Source organism: Hemiscyllium ocellatum, chromosome 19, assembly GCF_020745735.1.
Source record: "Hemiscyllium ocellatum isolate sHemOce1 chromosome 19, sHemOce1.pat.X.cur, whole genome shotgun sequence".
In the NCBI taxonomy this organism is placed as follows: domain Eukaryota; kingdom Metazoa; phylum Chordata; class Chondrichthyes; order Orectolobiformes; family Hemiscylliidae; genus Hemiscyllium; species Hemiscyllium ocellatum.
The window spans coordinates 18,117,392-18,133,555 of NC_083419.1; the positions used below are offsets into that span (position 1 = coordinate 18,117,392).

Below are 16,164 nucleotides of genomic sequence, written 5' to 3' on the forward strand. Positions count from 1 at the left end.
TCTTAAATTCATGCTGCCCGTGGTTGACTAAGGTAAATAAGCCCCTCCTAACTCAGTACACAGTTGACTCTCCCCAGTATTCCAAGGAGAGCAATCACCACGTAGCCAATTTTTCCAATCCTGGCAATATCCTCAAATCCCTTCTCCAGTGCCATTACATTTTTTCTGTAAAAGGCGATGAGAACTCCTCCACTAATTTAAATGTTGACTCAGCAAGTGACAGCATTTTAAATCCACATTCCTGGATACAAAGTACACAGTGGGGGCATATAGGCCTGTTTCTCTGCAGTCCTACCTGTATCAGCCAGCCACAGGAGGCATCTACAAGGTGAAGAAAATTCAATAGCCCTGAGCAAAGTTCTTACAAAACCATGACCCATGCTGTGGAAGTAATATCTGAGATTTCCATCCCTAGAATCGTTCTGCTGTTCCACAGGAACGAGGTGGAATCATTCTCAAACTAGTACAACACTACTATCCTTCCACAGTTAAGCACCTCACTGAAGGTACCATCTAGGGGAAAAAAATGCAATTCAAACAAAAATGCATTATGCAATATTTTATTTTTATTTGAAACATTAATTCTGAATAAATGATGATTTTGACATTGCGTTCAAAGAAGCTTGACCAGTAAACCAAACTGGAGACCAAAAATGCTTCCAAGGATATTATGGGAAGTTACTGAGGCACACACTGTACCTGTTTCAAAATTTGTCCATAATGCACCTTCACAGAATGCAATGATCAAAAGTCAACTCTATTTTAAGGCAGGAACAGAAAGGAAATTCACCCAGCCACTAAAATGAGTTTTCATGTTTTGGAGGCTGGTGCAAGAATCTTGAGTTTTTTTTAGAACACTTTGGAGCCCAACAATATCTTGCAAAAAAGCCACTGTTCTCAAGTTAATGTTATCAATGGAAATTAACATACTAAATACATATATAAATATGCCACAAACATTGCACAAGAAACCCTCAACATTAAAGTATATGGCAGAAAAATGGCATCATTAACAGTGAAATAAATAAAGTAATATAAAGCACATTGAACACCAGGTTTGATGCAGGGCTACAGTTTCCAGATTCAAACAAGTGACTCAGATGTTTTGAAAATGTCCTTGCTTTAGAGATTCCCTGGCTGCCAGTACATTACCCTCAAAATTATGGGTTTTTTTCCCCTCAATGGCACTCATGTAATTTGTTTTTCATATTTGAAGTGTAAAAAAATACACATTATAGTGTTCAGAGACTTGAGCAAACAGGAAGCTGTAGCTTTTAAAGATTAGTTTTCTTCCTGATGTTTAAATAAGATGATTATTTAAATTTTAAAGTCGTATGAACATAAATTTTGGCTAAAATATATATTTGTGAAACAAAATTAAGTATTACAATGATGCATTATGCAATACAGAACAATTACAAATTGCTGCATAGAAAGGGCTCACGTTCAATGTCCATAATTCTGTGAAAAGTATTTGTTCAGGATTCCATGTTACATTGATTAACATTTCTGCATTAGAAATGCAACTAATCTAGAGCACTGATGCACGGCAAGAGGTTAGCAAGAATCTCAGTCCACTGACAGGATGGGTGTCGACAATCGATTTTAAACTGATACTGAGCTAGACTCAGATTATGATGTAATTTCCACACAATTTAGCCATCCAAGTGAATTGAGAGATACTGATGGACATATGATGAAGCAAAATCAAATTGCTTAAGCCAGTTAAAGTGTTCACACTGATCAATAACATGATCTCCAGTTACCTTCTGGTTAAGAAATGGGAATAGTTCTTACAATGTGGCATGTACCATTTAAAATATCCAGATACTTAAAAGAACATGGTTACAACCCAACAGTCAACTTCTGTTAAGACTTCCTAGATTATAATTGCAGTTCAGATTACAAAACAGTAATTACAGTACTTCAAACCTCACATTTTGAGAAACATTTTGATAAATTCTGTGTGGATTCTAGGCCAGTAACCAGCTGGTATGCAATCCCTACATCAACATAAATCACTGCGCTTGTCAGTAATCTCAGTACAAGTTGCTTGTTATAAAACATCCCCTTTTACCTGCCATTTAGAAAGACATTACAAAAAGGTACAAAATTTGTATTGTGGCAGGACAAGGCAAAGTCAATGTAAAATAAGTGACATTAACAAAATGGCAGTATTTTTGGTTATTTAAGGCATTCTGGAAATATTGCTTTACTCTCATAACTAGAGTTTTTTTTGGCTGCTGAACCCAATTTATTGGGTTTGGAGGTCAGACCAGACTACAGGAGACAGTTCAGTAATCAGGCCACCAGAGGACACTAGCACTTTAAGCTCTTCACGTCTCTCATTAAAAATTCTCCAATGTCTTGATGAAAAAAACATTCAAGAATTGGCTTTTAATACTGTACTGAACCACTGTACAATCAACCTACAAAAATAAATTATTGGCATCAACAGTCTGATAAAACATGAATTTTAAATTCAAAACGTACGGAATTTACTTTTCATGAAAAGGACTGTAGTCCAACGGTTCTAACATAACGATCGCATTTTTTCTGCAAAATGTGTAGGTAAAAGATCTTTCCAAACAGGAGAAATAATTCAATGTATGCGGTTATGTATTTGCATAATGTATTCGTAGCACAGAAATTTAAAATTTAGTAGTGTTGGTCTAAGAGCTTCCATAAAAAGCTGGGTCCATATTCAAGGTGTCGAGTTCTGATGCACAATTACACGTTTGAATCCTCATCAGTCATGCTGGTGCATGGAGAGCCTGCACTTAAATCTTTAAACATCTCATCCTCCTTTAGCATATGCTACAAAGAGAAGGAAAAAAGATACTGAGGCACAAGATAAATAGGCAGAAATAAAGTTAAAAAAAACACTTGAGAAAATAATGATACAATATCTCTAGTTTCTATCACAGGCACATTTCTTATTTTAAGTTTATTGCTTTTCAGTACCACACTTACTGTTAGGTTATTGATTCCCTCAGAGAACGCTCCAATTTGCCTCACTGTTCCTTCAGAATCATCCATCTACAAGTAAGTAGCACACATTATCCTCTCAAGAACATTCGTCAATAAAACATCATGACCATACAGTCAATTTATAATTCAATCCAACAGTAGCTCCTCCAGTCCCATTGGCACCTCCACCCGAGTCATTCTCAAGATGCTTTTGTAACTCATCTTAGATAATGGATATGAAAAGGGTTATGTCTGTAGACTGCTTGGGCCCGTTTCAGCATTCAAGTGCCAAAATGTTTGAGAAAAATATGAAGGCGCTTTTAACACTGGACCTCAAACAGCTGAAAATACTTGAGCTACTATACAAAGCAAAAAGATTCCTGATTCCTTTAAGGCTAAGCCTAGCAGCAACCGAGAAGTAGCAGCTTTCCTGCTGATGTACATGTCGACAGTTTCAATGAATTTATGTTCTTAGCAAAGTCTAAAATGGTTTCTACTAAAAATCTTAATTAACAACATTAAGCATTAGTCTGTACACGGTCACCTTTACCTGCTCTATCCTGTCCAAGTCTTCATCATTATATACTCGTATGTCTATTCCCCGTGTCTGTTTATTTCCTTGTCTGAAACCAGTTCCTGCAGGAAGTCCCAATTCCATTGGACATACATATTCTTCTTCATCCTGTTTCCGTTTCTTCAAGCTTCCAAAATTACTGAATGCCAGCTTTCTTGGCTGTAGGAGAAATGTACAATTATCAACATCCAATCAGTGATAGCCACAAACTAATTTATACCCTCTATATAGAATCCACACTAGTAGGTAGGATTGTAAAGGTGGCATATGGCATGCTTGCTTTTATCTGTTGGGAAATTGAGTCCAAAAGTCAGGATACTATCTTGCAGCTTTATAAGACTTTGCTTAGGCCACACAGTATTGTGGTAAGTACATTTACAGCAAGCTTTGGAAAGCGTGCAGAAGAGGTTTACCAGGATTCTGGCTGGAGTAGAGAACATGAGCTGTAAGGAGGGGCTAGAAAAACTTGGGTTGCTTTCTCTAGAGCAGTAGTGGCTGAGGGAGACTTGATAGAAGTCTATAAAACTGAGATGCACAGATTAGGTTGACACTTAATCTTTCTTTTCCCCATACCCCTCCAAAGTTGAAGTGTCCAAAACTAGGGGGCATGCAGTTAAGGTGGGGAAATTCAAAGGAGATGTGAGGGGCAAGTTTTGTTTTTGCAGAGAGTGATAGGAGTGTGGAACATGTTGCCAGGCATAATGGTGGAGGCAGATATGAAGGGGCATTTAAGAGACTTTCAGATAAGCATATGAATATGCAAGGGATGGAGGGACATGGATCAAGAGCAGGCAGAAGGGAGAAGTCTAATGTGGCATCATGTTCAACACAACACTGTGGGCCAAAGGGCCTGTTCCTGTACTGTACAGTACCATGCCCTAAAAACAGAAAGTTATTAGAGCTTTCTTAAGTGACAGAAGGCTTCTGTACCTACAACAAAAACACTCAGCCTTCAACGTGCTTGTTGAATATACCTAGATGGTGCTTCAAATTGTTCATTTGTATAACGTGCACAAGATACAATCACATAAATACAACACAGAATACGGAGAAACATTAGTCCAGTTTGCATGTACTGCTTTTTATACCAACCTTTACTTTGGCAGTGGCTGTTAGGAGAGAATAGTCTGGGGATTCCACAGCCTCTCGTTTCTGCTGCTGAGCATCAGGACCAACCAGCAAATTAAAGTGAGTAGCTAAGTGTCGTCTAAGTAGTGTCTTGTTGGGAGGGATGTTTAGCAGCATCGCTAGTGTTTCCACATTAAAACGAGGTTCTAGAACCTATAGATAGAATAGATTAATCACATTTAACATGTATTCTTGGTCAGGACTGCTTATTTCCAATTTCACAACCTTGTGCATCTCTGTCCTCAAAGCTGACTGCCCAAGGTTACACAAATCCAAAGTTAGATGTATAGGATTCCAGTCAAGTTCCAGAAATGAGAGTGCACAGCGCAAGGTTGAAATACTGTCATATTTAATTTCAACTGGAGAAACTACTACTCCCAATGAAACAAATAGCTACTGCCTTCTCACAGACTAGATGCACCAGCAGCTAGCTATTGACCAATACAGCATTGGAGTAACTACCAAAAGGCTAGCAGGTTTTAACAAGAGGGAAATAAAAATAGAACATTGATAAAGTACACACCAGAGAAAAATCTGAGATTTGGATACAGGAAAAAACATCTCGGTTCCCAGTCCAAAACCTCTTCCCTAAGTCTTTGGACTTGTTTAAAAAATTGCTAGTCTCCAACGTTTTTCAGTTCTGATGAAAGGCCACTGACTTGAAATGTTTGCTCTGTTTCTCTCTCCGTAGAGCTGAGAATGTGTTGCTGGTTAAAGCACAGCAGGTTAGGCAGCATCCAAGGAACAGGAAATTCGACGTTTCGGGCCAGAGCCCTTCATCGATTCCTGATGAAGTGCTCTGGCCCGAAACGTCGAATTTCCTGTTCCTTGGATGCTGCCTAACCTGCTGTGCTTTAACCAGCAACACATTCTCAGCTCTGATCTCCAGCATCTGCAGACCTCACTTTTTACTTCTCTCTCCGTAGATACTACCAGACCCAAGTATTGCCAGCAGTTTTTTTTTAAAAAGATTTTCAACATCCACTAGATTTTCCTTTTAAAAGGAAACTTTGTTGTTTCTATTCAATCTGCTCTTCCTAAAGTAGCTGGTGCTTTTATTCCTAGCCACTGTGGTGATGCTGGTGAAGGGAACATAACCTGCTATAAATGTCTGCCTTCTTTTCAGCCACAGATGTCTATGGAAATAAGGAAGGCTATCAAATTGAAAGATAAGGAATTCAAAAGTGCCAAAGACCAGTGGCAAACCAGAAGGTTGGGAAAACTTTAAAGGTCATCAGAAAGCCACAAAAAAGCAATAAAGAAAAGTTACTTATGAGAGTAAACTAGCTCAGAACAAAGATAGATGGCAACAGTTTCTACAAATACAGAAAATGAGAAAGTGGCTAAGGTAAACACTGGTCATTTAGAAGATGAGAAGGAAGACTTTTAATAATGGTAAATGAAAAAATAGCTGAAGCATTGAACAGGTACTTTGTGTCAGTCTTACAGTGGAGGACAGGAATAACATGCCAGTAATTGACAAGGAGACAAAAATAGGTGAGGAGCTAGGAAATTATCAATATCATGAAACACATAGTGCTGGGAAGCTAGTGGAGCTTAAAGGCAGACAAGATTCCTGCACCTGATGGAATGCATTCCAGGCTACTAAAGAGATGGCAGGAGAAATAGCAAATATACTTGTGATAATTTTTCAAACTTCGCTGGATCCAGGGGCAGTTCCAACAGATTGGAAAACAGCAAGTGTGACGCCATTGCTTAAAAAAAGGAGGTACACAAAAGATGGGGAATTATAGGCCAGTTGTCTTCTATAGCAGGGAAAATCCTTGAATCTATCAATCAAGGAAAAAACAGCAAGACGTCTAGATAGAAACTGCTTCATTGGACAGACGCAACATGGGTTCATGAAAGGCAGATCATGTTCAATTAATTTACTGGAATTCTATGACGACATTACAAGCAAGGTGGACAACAGGAACTCAATAGATCTGGTGCCTCTATGAAGGTTCCTGATGAAGGGCTTATGCCCGAAACGTCGAATTTCCTGTTCCTTGGATGCTGCCTGACCTGCTGCGCTTTTCCAGCAACACATTTTCACCTCTATATTTCAAAAAGGAATTTGACAAGATGCCACACAAAAGGCTGCTGTATAAGATAAAGGTGCACGGTGTTACGGGCAAAGTATCAGCATGGATGGAGGATTGGTTAACTAACAGGAAGCAAAGAGTGGAGATAAATGATTGCCAACCAGAAAAGCAATCAGTGACTAGTGATGTGCTTTAAGGATCAATGTTGGGACTGCAATTATTCACAATTAACATAGATGATTTAGAGTTGGGGACCACATGTAGTGTGCCAAAGTTTGCAGAAGACACTAAGATGAGTAGTACAGCAAAGCGTGCAGAGGACTCAAAAAGTTTGCAGAGGGATAGAGATAGTTTAAGTGAGTCGGCAAAGGTCTGGCAGATGGAGTACAATGTTGACAAATATCAAGTGATCCATTTTGGTAGATTAACAGTTAAAAATTATTTGAACTGTTAAAAATTGTAGCATGCTGCTATGTAGAGGGACCTGGGTGTTCTTGTGTGTGAATTGCAGCAAGTCGCTTTGCAGGTTCAATAAGTAATTAAGACGACAAATGAAATTTTGTACTTTATTGCTCAAGGGATTGAATTTAAAAGCTGGGAGATTGTAATACAGCTGTATAGGGTGCTGGCGAGGTCACATCTGGAGTACTGCGTGCAGTTTTGGTCTCCTTACTTGAGAAAGGATGTACTGGCACTGGAGGGGGTGCAGCAGAGATTCACTTCAGTGGAGTTGAGGGGGTTGGCTCATGAGGAAAGTCTGAGTAGATTGGGATTATTTTCACTGAAATTTAGATGAATGAGGAGGGATCGAATGGTAATATATAAAATTACAAAATGAATAGGTAAGATAGAAGCAGGGAGGAGGTTTCCACTGACAGGTGAAACTAGGACAAGAGGACATAGCCTCAAAATAAGGGGGAGTAGATTTAGGACTGAATTGAGGAGGAACCTCTTCACCCCAAGTGTTGTGAATGTACGGAATATCCTCCCCTATGAAGTAGTAGAGGCTTCCTCATTGAATGTTTTTAAAGCTAAGATAGATAATTTTTTGAACAGTAAAGGAATTAAGGGTTATGGTGAGTAAGTGGAGCTTGATCTTATTGAATGGCAGCCATTATCTAATTGAATGGCAGAGTGAGCTCAAAGGGCTAGACAGCCTTCTCTTGCTTCTTGTTCTTATGTTCTGTTTCCTCTTACCATTAATCCACCGTGCACACCACTACCACGCAAATTGGGTGCATATTCTGCCAAATCTGCCGAGCGTAGCCATTCCATCACTCGGTGATTCGTCCACCGGGAGACTTCAGCGGGGGTGATGTTATTCTAGAAAGTAAGTAGTGACAGCTGGTTCAAATGGTCTTTCCCCTCACACAGACTTAAGTTCTACACCTTCCATCTGTATTAACAGTGAGCACATACTTAGGGACACCCAGGTCATGAAAGACATCAGGGAAATGCAGGTTCCATAGATATAGGCACTCATTACCTCCTAGTGAGTTTTGAGAAGATTTGTAGTTCAGGTTGAAGTTTTGGATGTAGCTTTGCTCACTGAGCGGGAAGGTTCATTTCCAGACATTTTGTTACCCTGCTAGGTAACATCTTCAGTGGACCTCAGGTGAAGTAATGCTGAAAGTTCCTGCTTTCTATTGATATGTTTGGGTTTCTTTGGGTTGGTGATGTCATTTCCTGTGGTAATGTCATTTCCTGTTCTTTTCCTCAGGGGGTGGTAGATGGGGTCTAACTCTATGTGTTTTTTGATAGACCCCATCTATCACCCCCTGAGAAAAGGAACAGGAAGTGACTTCACCACGGGAAACACCACCACCACCGGAAATGGCATCACCAACCCAAAGAAACCCAAACATATAAATAGAAAGCAGGAATTTTCAGCATATCTTCAGTGGGCCTCAAGCGAAGCAGTTACCTAGTAGGGTAATGAAACGTCTGGAAATGAACCTTCCAGCTCAGCGAGCAAACCTACATCCAAAACTCATCACCTCCCTCTGGTTTGCAGATGTTCATGGTAGCAAATTAGCTTAATATAATCACTGGAAAATATGACACAAGGAGGATCAATTTCATTTAAGAGAACACAATAATGTTTGTTGCAGTCAAGTCCTGACTGCTCACCTTCACTCAACGATGGAGCAATACCCACACCACAAGACTGGAGTACAGTGGCACCTATTAAAGGGCAGAATGAAGCATGACACCAACTACACAGAAAGAACAAATTATTTCAGAGAATATATTTCTCAATTTATCCCTTTACTTTCCTGAGGAACTACGCCCAAGCAATTTTACCAATTTCCCTTTGCCAGCAGTAATGAGGCAGCAGTCCACAGAGACTTCTTCACAATTCTCTCAGTCTGGCATGCCAAGCCTTCACACACCACCCTCAATGTATGTAGGATCCAAACCAAAGTCTTGCAGTTCAGTCAAGCTCAAATCGTCTCACAGCAATCGTTACACATACCTCATCAGATGGTCTTCTACGAAGACAATTAGCTTCAAAATTATTTATTCGGAGAACCTGAATTGCCCTCTTGATGCTGAGGTGATGGAGAACACTTCCAACCTTTAGCGACAACAGGTCATCCTACAGGAGTAGGAATCAGAAACTAAATTGAGAAACTGTACTTCATCCCTGTGACAAACTACTGAAATGAATGAGGACCAAATTGAATGCTAATAATAAAAGCAAGGACATAATTGTGTCACAGGAAAAATGGCAGATGCTTGCTAATTTATACAAGTACAATTTTTAAACAAAAACAGGATTAAGTGTTTAGCTTGTTAGTTCAACAGATATTTAATACTGCAGTGAAACACTCAAATCATCCTTTTAAGACCAGCAAATTTCAAACTAGTTTGGAACATAATTTTTAAAAAGGATGGTTTCAAAATGATAAACGGTTAAAATTGCCTAAAATTCACTACTTTAGAAAATGCCATTTAGAACAATTCTGCTTGAAACACCAAATTTACATTAAATATGGTTTATCTGAAACACTCTTGCACCTTTGTTTCTTAAGCATGAAAGGTTAAGTGAAACTGTTTAGGACAGAACTTTCTAATTGAGTCTTGACTTATAATTTCTCTTTCCCTTTTGTGCACAAGCTACTTTCACTATGTGTGATCTATTCGAGTACAACTGGACCACATTTGCTGGAAATGATTTAACATCTGGGCCAACTGGAGAACATCCAAACTGTCAAATGGTGCTCTAAAATGGCTGATATCTCAAACATTTATTTTAATGAGAAACATTAATCAAGGAAAGTGTAAGCCCATCGCTGGTCTGTTGCAAACAGAGGCATCCAGCAATATCAAGGACTCTCTCAAACTTAGTTGTAAGCTCAGCTTCTAAATATTATTTGCCATTCCTAGGGTCCTGTCACGTGCCTTTTCCAGAAGATGTTTTCACCTCTGACTTGATTTGAAGGAATGTAGTAGGTTAATTACATTGAATGTTAAACAAACAATGGGAGAAAAGAGGCATGCAGTTTAAAATACAAATCTAACCTTTACTGTTAAACTATTAACTAACTTTTAAAAATTACCACAAACACTCAAACGAAACAAGAATTTACTTACCACAGTCACATAGTGGAGCATTCGACCATCAACTCTTCCTTCATCAAACTGAGTCTTGTACTGGGGTAATCCAATGTCATCCAGCCACCCTAAGGGAGATAAGTTCTATTTACTGCTTTGATAGTATGCAAACTGCATTGAAAAACATTTGTATGATCAAAACAGCATGTATTACTTCATACTGAAGTGACTGGATAAAGAGAAGTATGGGGCTTTCTGCGGATTGAAGTAGCACAACATAGTATTTTCTTCTTTGGCAAAACGTACAACCCTGTGTGCATTCCTGAATACATTCCTGAATGCAACTGCATTCATTGTCCATCTCAATTGGCTTTCAGAAGGAGTTGGGAGGCTAGTAAGCTGCTTCTTGATCTGCTACTGTCCATTTTGTGTAGGTAAACATGCAACATGTTCAAGGATGTAATTCCAAGATTTTGTACCAGTGTCACTGAAGGAAAGACAACATATTTCCAAGTCAAGAAAGCAAGTGGCAGTATTGCCATATATTGGCTGCCCTTGTTCTTCCAGATGTAAATATCATGGGTTTGGAAGGTGCTGTCTGAGGATCTTTGGTGAATTTCTGCAGTGTATCTTGTAGATTAACACTCAATACAGCAGTTGTACTATGGTGGAGGGAGTGGGTGTTTGTGGATATGGTACCAATCAAGTAAGCTGCTTTGTCCTGGAAGTTGTCAAGCTTTTTGATTGTTGTTGGAGCTGCACCCATCCAGGCAAGTGGGGAGTATTCCATTACACTCCTGACGTGTGCCTAGTAGATAGTGGACAGACTTGGGGAGTCAGAGGTGAGCTACTCACTGCAGTATTCCTAGCCTCTGACTTGTTCTTGTAGCCATTGCGTTTTTGTGGTAAGTCCAGTTGAGTTTTTGGTCAATGGTGACCTATACGATGTTGACAGAGAGTGGGGGATTCAGTGACACCATTCAATGTCAAGGGGCAGTATTAGATAGTCTTTTATTGGAGCTGGTTATTCCTTGGCACTTGTGTGGTGTAAATGTTACTTGTTTTCAGCTTGCGTGCTGAGTCTGTATTGGAACAGCTTAAGCACAGGCATGGCAAGTTCTGGAGCACATCTTCAGTACGATTGCTGCAATTTTGTTAGGGATCACAGTTTTGCAATATCTTCTACCTTCAGTCAGTTTTAATACCAGGTATAGGGAACTGAATTAGCTGAGGTGTGGTACTGTAGTAGCATGGGGACTTTAGAAGGAGACAGAGACAGTCATCCACTTAGTACTTTGAGCTGAAGATTTTTTTCAAATTCTTCAACCTTAATCTTTTGCACAATTGTGCTGGGATTCCCCAAAACTGGGGAGGGGAATTATATTTGTGAATGCTCCTCCACTGCAGAGTTGTTCAATTGTCCACCATCATTAACAAACAGAAGTAGCTGTACTAGAGATTAGATCTGCTCCACTAAATTAGAGAATCAGTCTTACAGCTCGAGGCTTATGCTGTTTGGCATGCAAGTAGTTCTTCATGTCAGGATGGAACTTTGCCTCCATATGATTGCATTACTGTTCTGTTGGCAGGCAGGTGGGCTGGCTCTGATGCCATTAATTCAGGAGAAACAGAGTCAATGTTGAGGACTTGCACAGCAACTCCCTCCTGTTTACCACTGTACCACCACCTTAGATTGTTCAGTGGTGCCAGTGGGACAGAACATAATCAGCGATCATGCTGCTGTATGGAATACTGTCTGTAAGTTGTGAGATTAAGACTGCGTCAGGCTGTTGCTTGACTAGTCTGCAAGAAGGCTCTCCCAGTTCTGGCACTTTAGGGAGGAGTTTGCTCAGTGCTTTTGGTGCCTAGACCGCTGTCAAATGGTTTGCTCAGTTTCATTACTTTTAAGATTTTTGAAGAGTTTCATAGAACTTAGTGACTTACTTAGCCATTTCAAAGGGCATTTCCCAGCCATATTTCATTGCGGTGGATCTGGAGTCATATATTGGCCAGGCCAGGCTAGGCTAGTAGATTTCTTTCCCTAAAGGCCATTAGTAAATCACTTGGATTTTTCTGACACCAGACAGCAGTTTTGCGGTTATCATTTGTTTTAATTTCAGACTTTTTGTAAAATTTCAAATTCCAGATCTGGTCTGCAAAGCATTTCCTGGGTCTCTGAATTACAAATACAGCAACAATATTGCTATGTAGTATGCTTTGCCTTTGGAGTTTCAGTGAAAATAAATAATGAGTTAAGCTGCTTGTGCATCTTGTGAATGTGCAATCACTGAAATGAAACTCTTGAGACTTTGTCAGTTGAGTGAGAAATTAAATATTTAACCCCCTGTAAATTGCTGGGAATTAATGATTGAATTTATTTTGATGCTTCTAAAAAGATCTTTTTAACTGTCTCATATAAAATATATAGTTCGCTTTCTCTTCCTCTTCTGTCCATTAAATTTACATTCACTGCAAATTTCAAAAATACAATTTATGTCTATCATGCCTGGTTTCAGTCTGGGATCTTACTTGTTCAGTATTATCACCAGCTCGGATTGTAAATTCCCTCTCTACCCACCCCACACAAAACATTTTATTCCATTCAACATTTTCACTTGGCCTCTCCCTCCAGGATATTCTGGTAATTCTCTCGGTTTTCAAACTGATTTCAGTCAGTACACATTCCTTTTCCATTGATGTTATGCCTATTTGTAGCCACACAACCAGAGGTCCAGAACCAGCAGAACATATCCCAACTGCAATCATTACACCTAAGAGATGGACTTGGTTTCTTAAATAACTGCAACTATTGATCTCCAAGTCTTTATTGAACTTTGTGATACATTACTCTACTCACTTGTCACCCAATTGTAATCCAGCTTTCCCTTATTATCTTCTTCTTCAGAGCCAAATGCCTGCAGAGCTAGTTGCAACTTCTTTCTGTGCAGAGGATGCTTGATCCCAAGCTCCTACACAAACAAACAGTTTGATTAAATAATGATTGGTTTCTTCAAGAAAACTTTTAAAATTCAATTATTAAACATTCATTGCAGTAGACACTGAATTGGAACATGGGTGTGGAAATTTCTGACAACAACGTATTCTATCTTTTGAAAATACTATATGATGTTAAGGATACCAAGTTAATGTTGTCAAAATCATTTTAAAGTGTGAAAAGTGACTAAATGGACAAGGAGACATAATTTAATTTGCCTGTCATATAGCACAGAAACACACACTTCGGTCTAACTCGCCCGGACCAACCAGACATCCCAATCTGACTAAGTTCCATTTGCCAGCAATTGGCCCATATCCCTCCAAACCCTTCCTATTTATATACCCATCCAGATACCTTTTACATGTTGTAATTGTACCAGCTTCCCCCACTTCCTCTAGCAGCTCATTCCATACGTGTGAGAAAAGGTTGCCCTTTGGGTCCCTTTTAAAATCTTTCCTCTCTCACCTTAAACCTCTGCCTTCCAGTTTTGGATTCCTCCACCCTCAGGAAAAGACCTTGGTGTGCACCCAATCCATGCCCCTCATGACTTTATAAACCTCGATAAGGTCACCCCTCAGCCTCAGACGCTCCAGGGAAAATAGCCCCACTCTATTCAGCCTCTCTCCGTAGCTCAAATCCTCCAGCCCTTTCAAGTTTAACAACATCCTTCCTAGCGCAGAAAGGCAAGAATCGAACACAATATTCTAAAAGTAGCTTAACCAACATCCTGTACAGCCACAACATGATCTGCTATATTCAATACATTAACCAATAAAGGAAAGTATTTCAAATGTCTTTTTCACTATTCTGTCTACCTGTGACTTCCCTTTCAAGGAACGAGGAACCTGCATTGCAATGTCTCTGTTCAGCAACAGTCCCCAGAACCTTACCATTAAGTGTACAAGTCCAACTCTGATTTGAGTTTCCAAAACTCTGCACCACACATTTATCTACATTCATCTCCTTCTTCCATTCCTTGGCCCATTTGCCCATCTGATCAAGGTCCTGGTCTACTGAGGTAACCTTCATTGCTGTCCACTACACCTCTAACTTGGTGTCATCCCCAAACGTACAATGCATACCTCCCATGTTCACATCTAAATGATACTCGGGATTTTCCAGCAATTGCAAGCTCCTGCTGAAATGGGATGTATCAAAGACTTCACAGAGGATAATGGCTACTGTAATCAGGTAGTTTGTGTGATATGCATGAGAATTTAAGTAATGGTCATAAGGCTGTCATTTAGACATAATCTTTCGAGGTAATCCAAGATTGATTAAAAGGCAAACTATTTCATGTTGCTATTATATTGTAGGAAGATGAGTGGTGTTCACCACTAACAAGATACTGGGAGTCTAGCCTGAAAAGATGTTTTACTCATCACACAAGTATTGTGACATGTGAAACTCAAATGTCAGTATGATGCCTAGTATGCAAGCTGCACATCCCAAAGCATATCTGTTCAGCAGTTCACTAGGTACAGACTGTACCCAATCAGGCAGCACTTGCAAAACTTGCAGTGTCCAGCATCAGATGCAATTATGTAATTAAATGACATTTGCTTGATAATCCTGAGTATCGAAAAAATTCACTGACGACCAACTCAAGAATGTCAGTAAAATTGTGTGGCACACTTTCCTATATGGAATGCTGCAAGTATTAATAAAAGTAGCCCTGATCTTTGCTGACAAAAAGAATATGTGCTTGCATGGTGTCGGTTTCAACTCCACAAAATATGTGGAGATCAACTTGTCAGGACCTTGATGAATGAGAGTCAACCTGCATGGTTTAAAATTTAAAGGAAGCCTCACAATTAACTGTCAGTCACCTTACAAATGTATTCTACATGGATAAACTTCCATCAGAATTTACTTGTCAACCAAACACTTGCATCCCATTGTATAAAATGTTAGTTTCCTCTTAAGTATTCTTGCGAATTTTCTGATGAGTGAAAATCAAAAAAAATTGACAAAGTATATCCTTCTTCAGTAATACCAGAGTTCTGTACTACCAAAAATTACCTGTTGCTAGACTTTAATCAACTCAGTAGAAATACAAGCAGTTCTGCCAATCACATTAATCACACTCTCAGACATGGAGCATTCAAAGAATGGTAAAATCTCATCTCAGACAAGAAATTACCCTGTCTGCTTGCATTTGTCCATCCTGGTTGGTAAAGTTGTAAATCTATTTGAGTGCTTCCCTGGCTGGAGTGCAGGGCAAATCAGTTAGCCTATTGATAATGTGCTGTATCAGTTGTAAATATATGTTGTATTAATGGAAAATCAAAAGCACAAACACCTTGCTGTTTAGAAATTCACCACCCAGGTGACGTCTGCCTCGTTCCTTTTAGCTGAACTGATGCCCATACCTCCAGATGTCTTGACACCTAATCTCTGGAACTCCATCCTGAAACTTCTCTCTCCTCCTTTAATCATTCTTTGAATCACATGTCCTAATGTCATTTACTGGCTCTAGAATTGGTTTGGAGTCACATTACACTGCTGTGAAATGCCTTAAAATACTTTACTACTTTAAAAGGTACCATTGAATAGAAGCTGTTGTAATTTGACTCACCCTTTCCAGGTCCTGTTGAGATGCATGCAGCAAAGTCTGGCCTGAAGTGATCCAGGATTTGGAACCACTTACGTACATGCCTAATCCTTGCTCATCCAGCCAGTTACACACTTGCTCTCTGGTCCACTTTGCAAATGGAGCATCCAGATCACTGCAGAAAAATTACATTCATCATGAATTAGTGATGAATTTTATTTAGAACACAAGACACTGCACAATTACAGTAAGCTCTCTAATTGCTCCCATCCAACCCCAGCTCATGGTTTTCTCATTTTATACTTCGGAATGTTTACAGAAGATGTAACCAGTAACT

At 39.4% G+C, this 16,164-nt stretch overlaps 1 protein-coding gene across 7 annotated transcripts in view; it reads right to left on the minus strand.

The window, feature by feature from the left end:
• Nucleotides 1-544: 544 nt before the first annotated feature.
• The window catches only part of ppfibp1b (PPFIA binding protein 1b), a 173,567-nt gene continuing 157,947 nt past the window's right edge, over nucleotides 545-16,164 (minus strand). For all 7 annotated transcript variants that reach the window (XM_060839720.1, XM_060839724.1, XM_060839725.1 and 4 more), the window contains 9 exons: nucleotides 15,852-16,002; nucleotides 13,133-13,244; nucleotides 10,315-10,403; nucleotides 9,194-9,316; nucleotides 7,915-8,040; nucleotides 4,637-4,825; nucleotides 3,521-3,703; nucleotides 2,974-3,039; nucleotides 545-2,817 (listed from right to left, as the gene is read on the minus strand). In XM_060839720.1, the coding sequence (XP_060695703.1) occupies nucleotides 2,731-2,817; nucleotides 2,974-3,039; nucleotides 3,521-3,703; nucleotides 4,637-4,825; nucleotides 7,915-8,040; nucleotides 9,194-9,316; nucleotides 10,315-10,403; nucleotides 13,133-13,244; nucleotides 15,852-16,002 (1,126 nt within the window). In that variant the 3' untranslated portion in view covers nucleotides 545-2,730. The remainder of the gene's footprint in view (nucleotides 2,818-2,973; nucleotides 3,040-3,520; nucleotides 3,704-4,636; nucleotides 4,826-7,914; nucleotides 8,041-9,193; nucleotides 9,317-10,314; nucleotides 10,404-13,132; nucleotides 13,245-15,851; nucleotides 16,003-16,164) is intronic.